The following is a 19,177-nucleotide window of genomic DNA, read 5'->3' as shown; positions in this document are numbered from 1 at the left end:
TCACGCCCCGAAATCCCGAATGTAGAACCGGAGCACCTGTGAACCTTTGAACCAAACAATTGAATAGTATGTTCCACTTCCGCAACCGGCTGCCGCTTCATGCGCTTGACTCCATTTTGAAGTATTGTGTTGTGAATGGTCAAGCGACGTCGTAAAAATATAGTTTTTCAGAATGAAACTCGTTCGGTGAGTCTTATTTCATTAAATGGTGTTAGTTTCACCCTATCTTGGCAATAATTTAGTCATACTATTGCAATCGGTAGTTAAATTATTTCACAGTTCACCGTTGCTCATTTTTCTAACAGCGGAGTTTTTAGTCATTGCACCTTTCATTAGGTTGTTTTCTGAATTTATTTCTGCGTAGTAGGATCTTATACAACTGCCGTTTTAATTGTGTGCCCTAGGTTGACTCTTAAGTCTTTAGTGTATGTAATCATTTGGACCCTTGTATGTTACAGGTTTCTCATGCGGCTCAGCCATGAAACGGTCACTATCGAATTAAAAAATGGGACACAAGTCCACGGTACGATTACAGGTATGTGGGTCGTTATCGTTTATTGCATGAGTTTTTCCATGCCATTACTCTAGCCCTTGCTTTAATGTTTGTTTTCAATTTACAGGGGTTGATGTAGCTATGAATACACACCTAAAAGCTGTAAAGATGACCATTAAAAACAGAGATCCCGTTCAGCTGGAAACTTTAAGTATCCGGGGAAATAACATAAGATACTTTATTCTTCCTGACTCTTTGCCGTTGGAAACTCTTCTAATCGATGATACACCCAAGGCTAAAGCTAAGAAGAAGGAAGCCGCTAGAGGTATCCACTTGTTCTCATATGTTACACTCGCGTTTGGCCTTCATTTTATACCGATTATTGTTATTAAGTATGATCAAAGCCCTTTGTTTCTTCATATATCAAAAGTTGTGCTAATGTTGTCATTGGTAAATTTTAATTAATAATTTAGCCGCCAGCAATTATTTTAGGAGCTTGATTTTTTATTCCATAACTAGCAGAAAATGTTATAAAAACTTGTGCATTTTTATGCATGAAATGGCCACTTCTTGTTAATCATTATTTTTTTAACTCTTCAGTTGTTTTCCCATCCCTTGTATAAAACAATTCAAAATATATATCAAAAGTTTCTTCTTTTTTTTTGCGTAAACCAGTTTCAAGCATATATTGTATGATATGAGGCACGATGTGGTGGAAGTTCTTAATATAAGTGGAATTAGACATTACATTATTTCCACTGAATGATGGAATCTAGTGCAAATATTGCAATGTCCAATTTTACTAACATTTTCAAGCATGGTGCTCTGCATATTTGTTCTAAATTTCAACTTATGTGCTAGGGGCATATACAGCTAAAATAAAAATTTAGGTAGAATTCTCATCCCAGGACATGTCAATTGGACATCAATGACATGACAATTCCATGAATGGAAGGACATGTACACAAAAATTTACTAACAGTACTCTCACGTTAATATGAGCAGCATTATTACGAAGCAAATCGTTGGTCCCGACGAAAAAGCCTATCCAAGCTATAGTATGAGAAACATTATTATGAAGTTCCACCCATAAGCAATGGCATTTATGTGGATATTCAGTACGCTAAGTTTTAATAATCATGCCACATTTAAGTTCGTCTTGCGTACTGTGCCCAAGTGCGTCAATTATGATTCTTTATTCAGTTTACACGCAATATCATATAATTAGCTTCATTCCTGTGGAGTCATGGTGACCCACTTATAACCACTCGTAAATTGGATGTACAGTTATTCCTCTTCCTACGCACATTCTATTTACTAATTTTCAGGGATATAAGCATTCAAAATTTTCAAATTTTGAACTTGGCGCCTTTCGATTTGGCCAATGCTATGAGTGTGTGGCATAGAGGAACTCTCACCGTGGGCACAATCTGAACAAAGTATCATCGAATTCGGTGTGATTTAGGAACTGTTCAGCCCATTTGCCCATTCTTTGTCACAACGGGGAGCTATTTTTTCAGCTCCCCATGGTGCATAACACACCCTGCTAGATCATTTCATCACAATAGTGAGTTAGGGCCATGGTCCTTATATACTGGTTGCTAATCTCCCGACATATTCCGACTCGGGAGTGTTGCCTGAGATTCTGCTTCCACCCCTCACACGCCTCCCCTCAAACACAACTATGGGCACAGTGCGCTGTCACTAGGGGAAATATGGAACTAACTGCGCTGTCGAAAGCATATACCGCCGCCGACAGTGCAGTTAGTTCCATATTTCCCCTAGTGACAGCACACTGTGCCCGTAGTTGTGTTTGAGGGGAGGGCTTTGAGGGGTGAAAGCGGAATCTCAGGCAACACTCCAGAGCCGGAGATTAGTAACCAGTATATAAGGGCCATGGTTAGGGCATAAGTGTAATGCAGTGTTGCATTCTGCTGGATAACCATACTCCTCGATTCCTTGCATACAGTCTGGCTGGCAAGAGTTGTCCGATGACGGCACAATAGGAGGGGCGGAAAACCCTGCACCAGCACGGTTTACAGCCAATCGCTGTCCCCCTAACGCACCTCACACCCTTGCCTAGTCATACAACGTTGTCACATGCACATGAAGCACTGAAACAAGCCTGAACCACCAAAAGAAGCCCTTTCTTCGAATCACCAGAACAAGTGATTCAGGGTCCTTCAAGCTCGTCGTCCCTTCCGGCTCCTTCCTTCATGGAACTCTTTGTTGGCGTTTCCCTTTCTTACCTGGCGACCTTGCCCCCTACCCTGACCGAGACCATTCTGCCCGTTTACGAACAACTCTGCACGGACTGTAGGTTTATCAACTTAGGAACAAGGTCTTGGAACGCATCTAGTTTGTACATCGGACTTACTGTAATCGGGAAGATATCAACCCTCGATTGCATCACGCCAAATTCTTCTGTTGAGAAACTGGAATGAATTTTCCTGTTCATATATATTTTGGCGTAATTTAACCGCGTTTATTATATAGTTTTTTTTTTTCAACGATACCTAAAAGAAACGTTCATATGAATTTCGTTATTATGAACCTCCGGTTTTACAGTCCCGTGAACTTCGTAATAACGAGTGTGTACAGTAGTTCGTTTTTTATTTCTGTTTTTTTTTTTAAGTTGTTTTTACTTGAGGGCTGGGATTTTTCTAGCAGGTTATTAAATGAAAATTGTAATTCTTATTCGGTTTTCCAATGCATTTCATATTCATCTGAAATTAATGTTTTTTTTTTCGTTAATTTCCTCTTCAGGGGCTGGCAGGGGGCGTGGAAGAGGCAGGGGGAGGGGTAGAGGCAGAGGAAGAGGGCGAGGACGTCGATAGTGAAGGACAGTGTTTATGTGGTACAAACTATGAAGTGGTTAAGGAAAGTTTCCTTAATATGGTGTTCACAAATGTTTTCCGTTTTGGTCTCTTATTTGAAGAGGGTAACATCTTAGTGTCAAGTGTATTCTGAATTTTTGACTTCCTGTTCCTGTAAGAGACCTTGCTTTTGAGTGAAAGCAGTCTGTAATTTTCTGTTGAATTCCATATTACAATGAAGTGTTCTTTACAAACCAAGACTCTTGAATGGAAGTGCAGCAGTCTTTTGAGAACCTCAAGACATTTTATTTCCATTAAATTAGGTTTTCGAAGTACCTTAAATGTTGTGATTGTGATTTACAATTCAAGAATGTCCAGCTGGTTTAAAGTTTCATAAATAAATCTTTGAAATTCACAAAAATTATTTGAGTTCTCTTGACATGAAAATTATGATTGTCTCAGTAGATAAGCAGTATTGGTGATAAAAGTGCTCAAGGTAGGTTTCATTTACATATACTGGTGACTAGTAGTTGACGTAATTTGATATTTATGTCAACAGCATAGTACATACTGTAACATTCACTCTTTCAAAACTGAAGGGACCATTAAAACTTGACTTCAGTTGTATGTGTAGGAATTAATTTCACTTTTCAACAAAATATTTGATTTTGAAAAATGAAAATCCAATCTGGTGGGTTGAATGCCGTGGTTCAGTGGATTACCGAATGACTCACGTCCCTTGAGCTTCATTCTCCAAGTCTTGGGCCAAAATAGCTCCTGGCATTGATTCTGAACAAAGATCCATGCTCACCATTGATGTGGAGGATTCATCCTCACCCTCCAATCTCTCATAGCATATCAGATGTTGCATCTATTCTTTCCATTTCTTCAAGGTGACTTTGAGGATCACCTGCTTAAGGTGTCATGAACAAAGCAAAGGCATAATCAGCAGAACAATATCCTGAAAGCCATTCAGCATCTGTGTATTGCTTGAGATGGAGTCAATGGAAATGCAATCTCAAATTGCTTCGGGGGGCAGGTATTCCTTGAGAGAAAGACAACCCTAGATCAGGGGTCTCCAAAATACGGCCCGTGGGACGGGGCCTGAGATCCGGCCTGCATAAGGCTTTCATCCAACCCGTGCACTCATTTAAGTATTGAATATTGCATACTTCAGTAATCAGCAAATTTGCTACCCAGCCCGCGGGGCGATTCAGAACTTGGAATGTGGCCGTCGTGGCCTAGTGAATTGGAGACCCCTGCCCTAGATGATCCATAGCCAGAGGAGGAATGGGGTGAAGTGACTCAATTATTCAACATTGAAGAGTTATCTTTGGAAGAGTATATGAGTATTGATGATAATGCTGAATGAGGATCCCAAAATTTGGTGGAGATGCTCAATGTGGGCGATGAAAAGAGAGATGAGCCCAGCAAAAGCATGAAGTGCCCCAGCTGGAAGTAGTGGTGGACACAATAATGCTTTTGAGCAAGTTCTTTTCAATTTCAGAAGATGGAGTAGAGTAATTTAAGATTTTGGGGCAGGTTGAGCAATCAGCCAGCAACGAAATGAAAGGGATGAGACAGACGATATTAGAAAAGCCATTTGAAATAGAATACTTTTGAATTACAACAACTTAAAAACAGCTACCACTTTTTATTTAGGAATATAAAATGCTTTAAAATATTTTGGTTAAATACTTCTTGAAATTCTTTTAACTTCCTGAAATATACTAATTTTTAGCAAGTCTGAATCCTTCAGCCATGGTAAGGTATAAGATAGCTGACTATATGTACAGCGAGGATGGTGTATGGCCCTATATTTACACGTGTGAGGTGAGTGAAAGAGAGAGAAATCAAAAACCAGATTAGTTATTGCAGGAATTTTTGTACTTCTTCCATTGGCTTGGGAGAATAGTTGGGCTTTTTGAAGACCACTGGTTCATGTTCGATCAGAAAAACATGAGCTTTCGGTTAGGAGTGCGGGATCCATTGAGGACTGGAATGGGTGAGGGAAGTCTCCCTAGAGGAACGTGGGGAGGGGAGATTACAGCAGCATTACAGAGAAAGAGGCGAGCTATTCATTCCTTTGGAGGAGAAAGGTTACTGAATGGTGGCATTTTGGTATGGAATTTTTGGGGGTGGTTAGTTGGCAATGAACTGAAACCACTTCATTAGCATTCTCATGGGAGTCTCCATTACGAACAACATCATAGCAGCTTCGATGAAGTCTCTGTTTACAAATGCCCTTAAACAAGGATCGGTGGATATTAACCAACGATACCTGAAGGAATCTTGGAAGATTTTCCTTAACAGGTGATTTACAGTTTAAGAGGGCAGCCATGAGCTCCCCACTAATTCAGTAGTACAGAACCTCTTCACGGAGGATTTCATGACAAAAAGGACATTGGACAGTACAGGTAAAAACCATCACTTTACGTGAGACATGTGGACGATGCGTTCATTATTTGGCCCTATGCACTGAAGAACTGCAGAGATTACTACAGCATATCACCATGCCATCAAATTCACGATTGATATGGAACACAATGGTCAACTTCCCTTCCTGGATGTCTTGGTGAAAATGAAAAGCAAAGGGCACCTTGGACATGCTGTTCACAGAAAGCAGATATACAATGACCACTACCTGGACACTTCCCTGCATCACCACCCGATGCAGAAAATTTTCCTGGTGGCAACACTGGTACATCGCAACAATACCATCTCAGATGCTAAGTCACTAGCTGCACAGAAGAAACATCTTAATGAATTGCTGGTCAGGAGAATCGGACCTAAAAAGGATTTCCGAGGAAGAAGACCAGCAGGAGCGATAAACATACGCCAAGATCTCCTTCGAATTGGGTACATGAGACATCGTAACACATTTCCACTGTTGCAAAAATAGCAGATGCACACCAAAGGACAAAATCCCACAGGACCTTGACAAAAGAGTATATCAAGTGCAATGCTCATGTGGGAAAGAACATAGGCAAGGAATACTGATTGATGACAGTCTGAATGCAGGAACATCAAAGGGCCACAAAGAACAAGCAGCATCAACTGTTGGCTATATCGGTTGTTGAGCATTCATGGAGCAAATATGGATATGATATAACTCGTTGAAGACTCCAAATTAATAGCAAATGAGAGCAAATACTACCCTCATCAGAGATCAAGGTTAGCACCTTCACAATACATGGAAAAGGGTTCTCCAACCACTAACAAATGAAAAGCCAGCAATAAGAGATGGACAACCACCAGTCGCTGAAAGAGCAGTACCTGGATGAAAAGATTAATGTAAGGTGATAGATTTCCACGTTTCATCACCTTCGACCTGAAGATGCAGACTCCAATGTGGATCAAACAGTTGTCAACAAAAACCAATGGACACAGTGAGAACAAGAGAAAAATGCAGAGATCATCATCTTTAAAGTGTTCATAGAAGAACTCCATTACATTATGCACGAAAAAAATTTCATATTTAGAAGACGTAAAAATTTGTGGGTATTTATAAATAACATGAACATCTTATGACTTGGGATTCCACAAGAAAAAATATACATTTAATATAAACTAATTTATTTTATAAAGTGATTATGAATTCAACTTCAAGTCCACATTTTCCAGTCTTAACACTCCATGATATGCTAATTATAGTCTGAATGCACATCTTCTGATTGGGTGTACTTGAGGATCAATAACAGAATGTTACCATCGTCAGTATCATTTGAGGTCTAAATGTAGACTCAGTAGTACAACTTTTAAATAACAGTAATATCACCACATTTCATAAGCAAAATGTGTACTTCAAGATAATTTTTTGGTAAAAACATTCTTACTTTGTGCATCGTTAATATTTTTCAACATGCACAGGCACATTAAAAGTGAAACACTAAAACATCAGTCATCATTAGTATCACATGGAGAAGTGAAGATATTTTAGAAATTAAGTCCTCTATAAATAATTAAAGAGCTAGGAATCACAAATGATAGTCAATGCATTATATTTCCCTTGAAAAAAATATAGCATGACTTTCACAATTTGGGAAGTTAAAAACAGAATTTCATACATTATTTTGCAACATTACAAAACTGTAGATACAATATGAACAAAGTTTCAAGGAATTTCTTAGCCATGCAAAAATATTTTAGGCAACAAGTTGTAAGTTGTAAACAAACTCCAAAGTCCAAAAAGGCACTATACAGGTGATATATATAACAAGTCATTAAACAATATTTATTATTCTCCAAACAAGAAAGAGATCACCTTTCATTGCACTTCAGTCCCTGGACGAATATATGATGGCTGGATGAACTGTGGGCAACTCTTGATAAGCCATTAAGACAGTGTTAAATTTTCAATGTTCCAAGCTGAAAAAGTAAGTAAAACACATACATAAGATTGGTTAATTAACAAAATGAAGCAATTATGTTAAACAGAAATGTGGCTAGATGACAAAGCATGATAAAGAAGAACATATGCATTGAGTTTAGCATAAAAATATAAAGTAATGTGCCATTTGGCTGGTATGAGACTGAGATTTTGTTCAGCTGTGGTTACAGCTCAAATACTGGTAGTGACACAGGAAGTGCTGGGAGTAGCCTCAATAAGAAGTGGAGAGAAGAGGAACAAAGAGAATCAGCAGCAACTCATTGGATGTCAGCAAGTGATAGTAATGTCTCTTGCTTAACTGCTTATTTATAAATTGCAGTTTTTTTTTAATACAGTAAAACCTCTATGTAGTGAACCTCTCTACATCGAAAACCTCTATACATCATACCAACCCTCTGGTCCCGTCAGTTTTACATGTAAATTTATAGGCAAACCTCTCTATAGTGAACCTCTTTATATCATAAAACCTCTATATATCATAGCAACGAGACACCCCCGAGACGGCCTAACTACCTCCGCATTTCGTACCGAGACAACTAGAGACCATCAATGCAGCCGCAATAACGAACATGGAATGACATTATCAGTGATAAATGTTTCACGCTTATTTTTTTCTTATACACCTTTAATAATTTTCACGTTAACCATTAGTTTGGTCCATTTTGTTCCATATGAGAGCATACCTAGCAGTAAATAAGAAAAAGGCATCCAACTCTCCTAATCATATTAAGTGGCAGTTAATGATGATGATGACAGAAGACATTGTTTTCTCTCAAATCATGGTCAAAATCTTAGGATAGCAATCGCTTTCATTTACTTATGGCTTTATTTTCTTGTAAGTGCCTACATACAATGTTCAGTTAATAAAAGAGGTGACCAGCGCAGCTTATAATCACTTGCTGGCGGAAATATTTCAACCAACTTCACTCCCATCCATGGAGACAGAATTACTTGACCGCATTGCTACTTCTGCTTCTAAGATGAAAATATTTCATGAATATACTGCGACTCGAAATAAATCAAATACAATTTTGCAATTATTTCATTCCCACATTTCCCGGTGTAGCACTTTCTTACTACCGCCTTGGTAATTTTTTCGATGCTTTCGTGAACGATCGTAGTTCATAATTTATTGCGCTTAGCGACATATGTCTTGCCTGCGTATTTATGCCGCAAAATCTGACTCTTCCATCGGGAGTCCGAAATGTCATTTTCTAGCAATACTGAACGAACATCAATCCATGCGCGACAATGTTAGGTGAAGGAGACAGCTAATTAGCTGATATGCGGTAGGGCAATGAAATTTCTTACCCTCGCCGCCGCATTCTAAAGTAGTTCGCCCAGCATTCTCGCCGGGAAATCACGTCCTTTCGCAGACCTAGCATTTTTGTGTGCCCCTGACAGATTTTTTCTTCGGAACACTACTTGCATTATATTTTGGAGAGAGAGAATTCAATGAAATTTTCAAAATTGTGCTCAATTTCTTGTCTATTTTTTGCAGTAGTCACATGTTTATTTATATTTTTATAATTTTTAACAAGTCACATGTTATAAGAATGATAAATCAGTTCTCTAAAAGATATTATCAGGAGTATTTTCAATTATTGCCCATAAAATATAAAAATTACTTAATTAATCATAGGCTGATGATGGATTCGAGAAATAAAAGAAGGCGACTACTTGACATTACCACATAATTAGCTATTTCTCTAGCCATCAACGAGGGCTGGCAGAAGGAAGATGTAGCAGTGACCTTTGGAAAGCCATCATTCACCCTGACATCTATTTTAAACAACCAAGGAAAAACATAAGAAACTGTCTATCTAGGCTGCACAATTAAAACACTCAGGCAGTGAAATACGAGGATGAAGAAATTATGTTGAGAAATATAAAACTATTGTACTTTCCTCCGAACACTATTAGTAAATTGAATAGTTTCTTAGGTTAAAAGGCATTAACGAAAACAGCTAGTGATTTATTTATAGTGAAAATGACATTAAAAAGTGCTCATGTAATTGAAAACATTATTTCGAAAGAGTTTGAAAAAAATTTTAAGCAAAACCAATAACTAATTTATTTTCTAAAAAGGCCTCTTTAACTAGTTACTTTACCTTTGTGTAATCCTTTTCCTAATGTATAACTGTAAATATATGTTCACTTATGCATGCATATATGTTTAAATATAGTTATTTAATGATTAAAAAGACAGTAGCACCTTTCATTTCCCAAGGATATGAAAAAATGGTGCCTACCACTAAAACCTCTCTATAGTGAACCTCCATACATCAAATTGCCCAAATTTTGGTCCCCTCCATTACGATGTAAAGAGGTTTTACTGTATAGGGTTATTTCACAGCACTTCAGACTGGAGTTGACCAATGACATTCCAGATTTTGATGAAAATTGATAAAAAATATTTACATTCCCAAATTTAAAAAAAATATTATAGGAGGTGCTTTGTGAAAATGAAAAAAGCAGCTGAATTACTGAACGTTCAAACATTGGAGATATATCCATGCTCATGAAGAAGATAAAAATTCAATTTTTGATTTATGCAGGAAAGATAATTTTCCCAAATTTACTTTTTATTTCCCCATAAAATCCAAGACTTTCCAGATGTCCCAGAAAGGTGGCTTCCCTGAGTTTTTTTCCACTGAAAAATTTTTAAACGATTAAAAACATGGCGAGAACATTATGAACATGTCTAGAAACTAAATAGGGCTACATAGAAAATGAGTCCATGAAAAGGGAAATCAAGAAAAAATAAACTGAAAAGGTTGTGGATCATAGATGTCCAAGGGTGATAAGAGTTAAAACAAAGGAGAAACCATAGAAAATCCTTTTGGCAGTGCAAACTTGTATGAGGGAATCTAGGCGGTGTCTCCTCAGCATTTTTCGGACCATAAATAAAGCTTAACACTAAATTTAAGATGCATTTCAACACACTTAATCATGTATTGCAAGGTTTGCCTATATAAGTTTCAATGGGACACCTAAAGTGTAACCCATGACCATTTTATGAAACTCAATTAAATGTGTGACAGTATCATAATTAAATTACTTATGCAATTACATATATTAAAAAAACAATAAAATACAAATACTGTTGTACATATAGAAATATCTCTAATTTGTCTGGCCAGACCTCTTGGCAGTTGAAGATAGCCAGTTTCATTACCAGGGATGTAGGCGTCTACACCAAAACTTATTGGCAAAACTAACCACAAATGATGAACAGAGAGATGACAGCATGTACCAATCTCATGAATCATGATGTTGGCTCACAATTTTTGTTACTAAGGGACTAAGGAAATGTAAATGAAACTTGGCAGGCTAGGAGATTACAGTGGGATAATAGATTCTGTAAAATTTTACATGCCCTCATGACCCAAGAGTTGAGACATTAGAGATAGAAATTTGGGATATGCAACCTTCATGATGCAGTGACAACACATTCATGAAACAGGTAAGGAAGAAAATCGCCCAGAATGATATCATCAAATCAAGGGGGGTAATGGGAAAAAATAAAGAGTTTCTAAACGACGATAGAATTCAGCTTATAGCCCCTTCCCAATAAGTGAAGGATAAAACTTTTGCAAGGTGCCATCCAATAAATGCTGGTGGCCAGGAGTGGCTCTACCCACGGCAGCAATTGAGGAGATGGTGAATGTGATGTCATAATGCCATGCGGGTTGCATTTGTACACATTTTTATTGTTTGTATCTTAACTCGTGGGTCACTATGAAAATTTCACAGAATTTATTTCCCTACAGTGATCTACCTAACCAATTTCATTGAAATAAGGGTGTTACACTTCTTAATGTTCTTTAAGAGCAGTCAGAATGAGTGCTTTAAACCAATATGTAGTACCTCTATGGGAAACATCATTCCCACAAGCAAACCAGATACAGTGGTGAAAAGATGCGCTTACTAGGTCTCACCAAACCAAGATATGTTTTTACTGTTATGAACATTGAGTCCAAAGCATGAGAATGCATAATTTATACAAATCTTCCAAAATATGTACTTATAGGCTAAATTATCCTGAAGTATACCTAGTCATAATACTAATTTCATACACTTGCAATAGTTAGAATAAGGTGACTTGAGCATTATATACCTTGGTATGAATCTATTATTACTATATTTAAAAAGGCTTACATTATTTATTGCCTGAGGAGAAAGAGTGAATGAAGATTGCTCCATGCCATCAAAAGATTTTTGTGGGCTTGAATTAATTACTTTACTATGGTCAGGACTGGAGTCATCAGGTCTCATGTGTGCAAAGCGACGACGAAGGGCAGCTGCTAAGAGGGCAGCAGGGTCATTTCTAGGAGGAGATAGAGGACGACGTCGGAGAGGTGTGCCACCTGGTGAGCTGATGATTAAGAAATTAAATACACAAAGATTATAAAACAAGTAAAATATAAGAATGATTAAAAGTGAAAAAAAAAAAATCATCCCATAACTTTTGAGGTTTGTTGTTTTTCAAGGCAATTGAAATAAAGGAATCACAATAACTCCTTCTAAATATGGTACATACTTAGCATTCAAAGACAAATCATGAGGGTAAGAAGCTAACGTACAATACACCACTCAAAGGATTATGTCTGACAGAAGATAAGCATAACATGCAGAGCATGGCAATGCCTGCCATAAAAAAATGTGTGAAAACGAATATCTCATACAAGTTAACTTTTAAAATGAAGTCTTACAGGGTCCGTTCAATAAGTATCGGGACTGGTTCGCTGTGGCCTCAACAAAACAGTGGATGGGGGTCCAACTTGTTGGCTTGATAGAGGGGCCCCCCATCACTCAGGTGCACTTTAGTTCAGTCATCAACGGGCATGTGTTGAGACAGCAGGTTGATTGTTGTGACTTGTGATTGTTTGTGGTGTCGTTGTGCCAGAATGGAGCGCACAGTCGAGCAATGCCATGCTGTGAAGTTTTGAGTTAAACTTGGGAAATCCACACCAGAGACCCTTGAACTCATTAAAAAGTCTTAAGGGGATAATGCCTTAACCCCTCAAGCGTGACTTTAAATGCCCGTGGACGTTCTCTCAGCGTGTGCGACACAGCGTTTGTGTCGTCCGATTGCCATGCCTCAAGCGTGTGCGACGCACCCTATGCGTCTGAATGTTTCATTAGGTATTCCTATCTCTTAAGCTTCCATATATGTACTTTTAGTGAGTATATATGTGAGACACATCTGCCTGCTATCGTTCTGTGCCCCTGTGTGGTCTGTGTTTGCGTTCTCGTATTTTTTAGAATATTTTTTTCTAGCTGATGTCAGGAAAGAAACGCTTCCTCTAGGGTCAGCGTCTGGTGAATGCTAATGAAAGATATCCTTCCACTCAAGCTCTGGTTATGTGCTTTCTTAGCGATTGTGGGTGACGTGTCGGGATGCTGAATGCTTTCGTCTCTGGTTCATTATCATCTGCTTCTCTGCCTCATCGTTTCCTTTCTCTTTCATCGAGGCAATGATAGTGAAGGCATGGTCCGTCCAGGCATTGTCACTCAACGCCTCACGGAGCCTCGAAGACCGGCCAGCATCCCCGCATCTTGGTATCTTATTTACGACGTTTGAGGCTTAGGGTTGGGGTGTTTTCATCCCTACGCTTGCTTTGGTGATTTTTTTATTTTTTTTCGGCCTTGAATCCACTCCATATCTGTGCCCCTCTTTAGTTGACCATGGCTTCTAGCTCGCGTGAGTTGTGCGATGAGCAAGTGCTTGACGCTTTGTAAGAAGAGAGCGCAGGATGCTCAGATACTACTTTGGAAATTTCAATTGGATACTCTCTGGATTCCAGTTCCGAAGAGAGCGATGGACCTTCTCATTTTTCTGTGAATCTTCAAGAAAATAATTGGCAAGAGATCGACAGTGCTGACCCTCCTCAACCTTTTGCGTGTGAATTAGTGGGAAAACAAATATTGCCTGTTTCGTGTATAGATGATCCCTTGGCATATTTTGAGTTATTTTTTGATGATGAAATAATTTCAATTATAGTGACTGAGACAAACCGCTACGCAGCACAGTTTCTTGCTCGTGAGAAAGAGAAAATTACGAAGCAAAAAAAATCACGCTTCCAAAAGTGGGTCCCCACAACTCTGGGGGAAATAAGGGTGTATTTAGGTTTACTGATGTTGATGGGAATAATTCAGAAACCAAGCCTCAGAATGTATTTTAGCAGAAAGCATTTATTAGAGACTCCATTTTTTCCCAATGTAATAAGTGAGCAAATATTTTTATTGCTCACCAAATTTCTCCATTTTGTAGATAATACCGATGAGGAATTTGTAAAAAAGGATCCAAAATTGTATAAAAATTTACCAATTACTGAATATTTGAAAAATAGGTTCCAAAAAGTGTATATACCCGGTAAGGAAATCAGTGTAGATGAGTATTTGTTGTTGTGGAAAGGTAGACTGTCGTGGAAACAGTATATTCCCATGAAAGCTTCCCGGTTTGGGATAAAATTGTTTGAACTTTGTGACTCAGCAGGGTATTTATGGAATTTTATTATTTACTGTGGCTCAGGGACAAAATTGGGTTGTGAAATCACAAAGGACACAGATCTTTTTTCAACTACAGTTGTTCTAAGTTTGTGTGAGAAACTATTAGACTCTGGTAGATGTGTTTATATGGACAATTTTTACAGTAGTCCCGATCTTTTCCATAGGTTAGTTCAGAGGACAACAGATGCTGTTGGAACCGTGAAAATCACGCGTAAAGGTATGTCAGTAAACCTCAAAAAGAAACTAAAGAAAGGAGAAGTTGTTAGTGCAAAGTGTGGGGAATTGGTTGCTTTGAAGTGGAAGGATAAACGCGATGTTGCATTGCTGACTACAAAGCATTCAGACCAAATGCAACCCGTAAGTCGAAAGGGCGGGCTAGAATGTGTAAACAAACCTATGTGTGTAACAGAATATAGTAAATATATGGGCGGTGTAGATTTAAAAGATCAACTTTTAGAATCGTTCCTGCTGGAAAGAAAAAGGACAAAAGTGTGGTACAAGAAATTATTCAATCACTTAGTTAATACGGCTGTGTTAAACGCGTACATTTTATACCGTAAGGCTGGTAATAACAAAGATCACCTAGCATTCAGAATGAGCTTAGTGAACAAAATAATTGCTAAGTATCACGGACAAAATTTAGAACAGCGCAAAGGACGGCCCACTGATATCGAAACGGAATGTACGCGATTGACCGGGCAGCATTTTGTTCAACAAAACCCGATAACTGAGACATTTAAGGTTGGAAGATGAAAGTGTGTTGTGTGCACAAAAAACGGAAAGAGAAAAGAGACAAGATATAGATGCAAAAACTGCCCAGGAACACCCTCACTCTGCTTAGAACCCTGTTTTGAGCAGTATCACACACAGGTCAACTATTAGCCATCGGATAAGAGGAGCAGGAAAAAGTTAATGGGTCTGAGAATTGTAAGTACGTATTCATAATTATAAAATTTAAACAATTGTTTATATAATATATTTTTTTGGATTTTTTTTGCATAGTGATAAGATTCAAAAAAATATTTTACTTCATGTCTGCACAAAATCTGAAGTGCCTCTAAATTAAAGCACCCTGGGTGGTTTAAATGCCTTCGATTAAAGCACCGTATAGGGACGGAATAGCGAGGACGCATATGCTGTGTCGCACACGCTTGAGGGGTTAAGGGGCACAAGAGCTTTTGAGTGGCACAAAATGTTTAAGGAAGGCCAGGAGCTCGTCCATGACGAGCACCACGTCAGATGCCCGATGACCACTCGAACCGATGCTCTGGTGGGCAAAGTAAAAAAGTTATACACTCTGAAAAGCGTTTAACCCTTATCAGTGAAGAGACCGGCCTTTCAGTCTGAACCATTGATTCCATACAGAGGATCTTGCGATGAGGAAAGTGTGTGCATTGAGCGAGGAACAAAAACTGTCACAGGTGGAAATTTTGCAAGAAATTTTGGACTCCGTCAACGAAGATGAAGATTTTATGGACGATGTTATTACCGGCGATGAAACACGGGTGTTCCAGTACGACCCGGAAACAAAACGTCAAAGTTTGGAATGGCACACGCAGGGGTTCCCGCATCTTAAAAAAGCTCGGATGTCAAAATCCAAAATCAAAATCATGCTTATTTTTTTTTCGACCGATGGGGAGTTGTTCACAAGGAGTTTGTGCTTACTGGAATGGCTGTAAATACTGTATTTCATGTGCAAGTACTGACATGCTTGCAACATCGCATAACGGGTGTATGATGAGCCATTGCCAAGAATTGGAAACTTCACCATGACAATGCGCTGTGCCACAGTGCAATTGTTGTGCGGCAGCGGCTAGCAAAATTCGGCGTGGTAACATTGCCCCACCCCCCGCCCCATTGGTGATCCCTATGCCCCGACCTGGCTCCACCTGATTTTTTTCTTGTTTCCGCGAATAAAACGGGAACTCAAAGATATCAGTTCGACTCCATCGAGGCTGTTCAAGCAGAAACGACAAAGGCTCTGAACAGTATTCCGGAAACCGACTACCAGGGGGCTTTTGACGTGCCTAACTAAGTGCATTGATGCAGGAGGAATGTATTTTGAAGATTAGTAGGTAATTATTATGATGCACTGAATTGTTGAGGCCTTTACTTTGTAGAATTTCATATTTAATGTTTGGAAGGAAATTTCTTAGCTTTTCAACAAAAAACACACACTTTATTGCCGACTAGTTTCGGTTACACTGTACCATTTTCAAGACTAGTGTTGTCTTGAAAATGAAACAGTCAAAGTCAAACACTAGTCTTGAAAATGGTACAGTGTAACCGAAACTAGTCGGCAATAAAGTGTGTGTTTTTTGTAGAAAAGCTAAGAAATTTCCTTCCAAACATTAATTATTATGATAACTGCCATAAACTTTGATTTTTGGAATCAGTCCCAATACCTATTGAACAGACCCTGTACATGCCAATTTTGAGTTCTAGTCTCAAGCTAAGCCTTGTCATTAATTTCCCTCAGTGCCATTTTATTAATGATATAAATTATTAATTAGGGGGTATTACTATAGCTGACATGACAATTAAATAAGGTACAGTCACAAACTTAATTTTGGTGATCCTATGCTTATAAAAAAAGCCATAAATACTGTCATTCTGGGAAAGCAACAACAGCATGTTTTCTTTCAAATATGATCACTCAATTTACAGTAGTATCTCAAAAATTCTTTGGTCAATTCTATGCCCATTGTGTCCCATCAAGAAAAGGCATTATTAAGAGTGCAAAAGTATCCTTCAACAGATCTTCAGATTGGCACATGAAAGTACAAAGGCATTGACACTGAATTTCATCCCAAGCATGAGCTGCACAGTTAATGTAAAATTATTTCTCATAAATTTTCTTAAATAAATTCCTTAAATGATGCAGTACTCATGATATTAAGGGAGATGTGAACATAATTTGATTTTCTCTTCTTCCATGAGTAAAGAAAAAGGTTTTGTCTTTTTTGAATTTCAGTAAAAATGGAGCAGCTGGATTTGTTGCAATACTTTTGAATTTGACCATACAAATTTATAATGGGGGAGCCAATGCAACAAACAGCAGAAAAATGCATTAGTTAAAAAAATAAATGATAATCTAAATTATTTGAGCATTTTTTTTTATTTAACAGACAGATGCAGAAAAAACTTAAGACCCTCAAGATCAAACAACAGTTGAATTGAGGTCCAGTGAGACATATAAGGCAATGCAAGTAAACTGAGTAAGGCTAGGAAAATCAACTACATAGATGGAATTTCATTCTAGATAGATCTAATATTTTACAAACTACAAATAAGCAGACATGGATTAGTATTGCTGTAAAACACAATAAACACTGAAAAAATTAATTCTTACCGTTCCACATGGCGCAGTTTCACACTTCCCAAATCTTTCAAGACATCACCCATATTACGTGGCAAAGTTGAACTATACTGCTTGCTGTGATCACTACTGGGCTTCCTTGAGAGCCGATTTATCTGCTCATTGAGTGATTGACTGCGAGCTAGAGGCTTTGTAGTCATGGAAAACACTGGCATGGGAGGGAGGGGAGGGGGTGGTGGAGGAGGAGGAGGTGCTGAGGATCCATTTGGGGTGCTGACAGCTGATGCTGAGTGTCTACGTGGACTTCTCTCAATGTCTACTCTTACTTGCATGCCATTATGCCTATCTGCTACATTGGAATCTGGAATTGAACACATTTATAACATGAATTCGAATTCACAGAGGGCAAAAACAAATGCAGAGGCATTCGAAGACATATACTACCAGCAAATTAGATAAGTAAATCTAAGATTGAAAACCATGCTTCTCTAAATATGAAGCTAAGCATTATTAACTAAGCTAAAAATTATTTTTACAAGCTAACTGCAAAGATAAATAGAAATGGATAATAAGATGAATAATCTTGGAGAAAGACACTTTACAGGGTACCGTATAAGCTTGTGTAAGAGGCGCACCCCTATTTTGAGGATCGAAGCTATGAAGAAAAAAATTTTGCGACATTTTTTTATCCTATCGTGCGGTGTTGCAGACGTATGCCTGGAATTTCGACAGTTATCGAAATGTCCTCTTTCAGTACTATTTGGAAAAGGAAATTTTGATAACTGCGGCGGCATAAGAGGGAGTAGAAAGAGTTCCGATCCTCTCTTTGCCTACGCCATCGCTCTACGTTGCTTGTCCTACTCACGAACAATTTTGTTTAAAAGCTCTCGCAGGAGTATTGCAATAGAATTGCAGCCGTGGAAAATTTTAAGGCAAAACACGACAGGCAAATGGCATGAGCTTTCCCAAGAGATTGAACAACAATCGGGGCAATCTCAGCGCCGTAGGATAATAACCACGTCGTAGATTTAAGGCCCCTTGCACACGCACCGATTTTGGACGGCCGGTAAAATATCGGCCGTCCACATTCCAATAGTGAACAATGGGAGAGCATTGGAGCTTGCACACGTACCGACCACACGCCGGCACCGGCAAAATGCCGGTTAGCTGCCGGCTATTGTCACTGTGGATCGCCGACGCCGGCTCAAAAACTTAGCAACGTATCGTTTGACCGGTAAAAATCCGCCGTGTGTGCAAGCATCGCTTCGCCGGTAAAATATCGGCCAATATTTTACCGGCCGTCCAAAATCGGTGTGTGTGCAAGGGGCCTAACGGAACTACACTCGGCTCTCCATCAGCTAATGCCTCTGCCGTTTTTTTCCTTTCCGAGACTCCACAGGAAAATATCAAGTTACAGGGGAACAATGGAAACGTGTTTCATCCCTACCCCATTCCACCAACTGACGTTTTTCGGTCTACCAGGTTCAATTCCCCGAGTTTCTGGAGGTCAAATGCTACGTGAGTCACCTTCTGAGCTCGAAGATATCTCGATATCTTTCAGCAATTGTATGACACGCACGAGGTTCTAAAAAGAATTAGACCTAACGCGACGTACATCTTACAGCATTTGAGTTTTTTGAGCT

The 19,177-nt window shown here is 38.7% G+C and overlaps 2 protein-coding genes across 3 annotated transcripts in view; one reads left to right on the top strand and one right to left on the bottom strand.

Annotated features, from left to right (window-relative positions):
• The first annotated feature begins 72 nt into the window (after positions 1–72).
• LOC124164433 (small nuclear ribonucleoprotein Sm D1) lies at positions 73–3,730 on the top strand. The gene is made up of 4 exons (XM_046541761.1): positions 73–186; positions 459–535; positions 621–818; positions 3,260–3,730. Exons 1-4 carry the CDS (start codon positions 173–175, stop codon positions 3,328–3,330), a joined length of 360 nt encoding a protein of 119 aa, XP_046397717.1. The 5' UTR covers positions 73–172; the 3' UTR covers positions 3,331–3,730.
• Positions 3,731–6,868: 3,138 nt separating this feature from the next.
• Positions 6,869–19,177, bottom strand: part of LOC124164407 (mitochondrial fission regulator 2-like) — a 31,428-nt gene continuing 19,119 nt past the window's right edge. For both annotated transcript variants that reach the window (XM_046541741.1, XM_046541734.1), the window contains exons 4-6: positions 17,568–17,895; positions 11,861–12,077; positions 6,869–7,677 (exon numbers count right to left, since the gene is read on the bottom strand). In XM_046541741.1, the coding sequence (XP_046397697.1) occupies positions 7,657–7,677; positions 11,861–12,077; positions 17,568–17,895 (566 nt within the window). In that variant the 3' untranslated portion in view covers positions 6,869–7,656. The remainder of the gene's footprint in view (positions 7,678–11,860; positions 12,078–17,567; positions 17,896–19,177) is intronic.

This window comes from Ischnura elegans, chromosome 1, assembly GCF_921293095.1.
Source record: "Ischnura elegans chromosome 1, ioIscEleg1.1, whole genome shotgun sequence".
Lineage (NCBI taxonomy): Eukaryota > Metazoa > Arthropoda > Insecta > Odonata > Coenagrionidae > Ischnura > Ischnura elegans.
The sequence above is the reverse complement of the archived record's forward strand: the minus strand, read 5'-3'. Positions and strand labels throughout refer to the sequence as shown.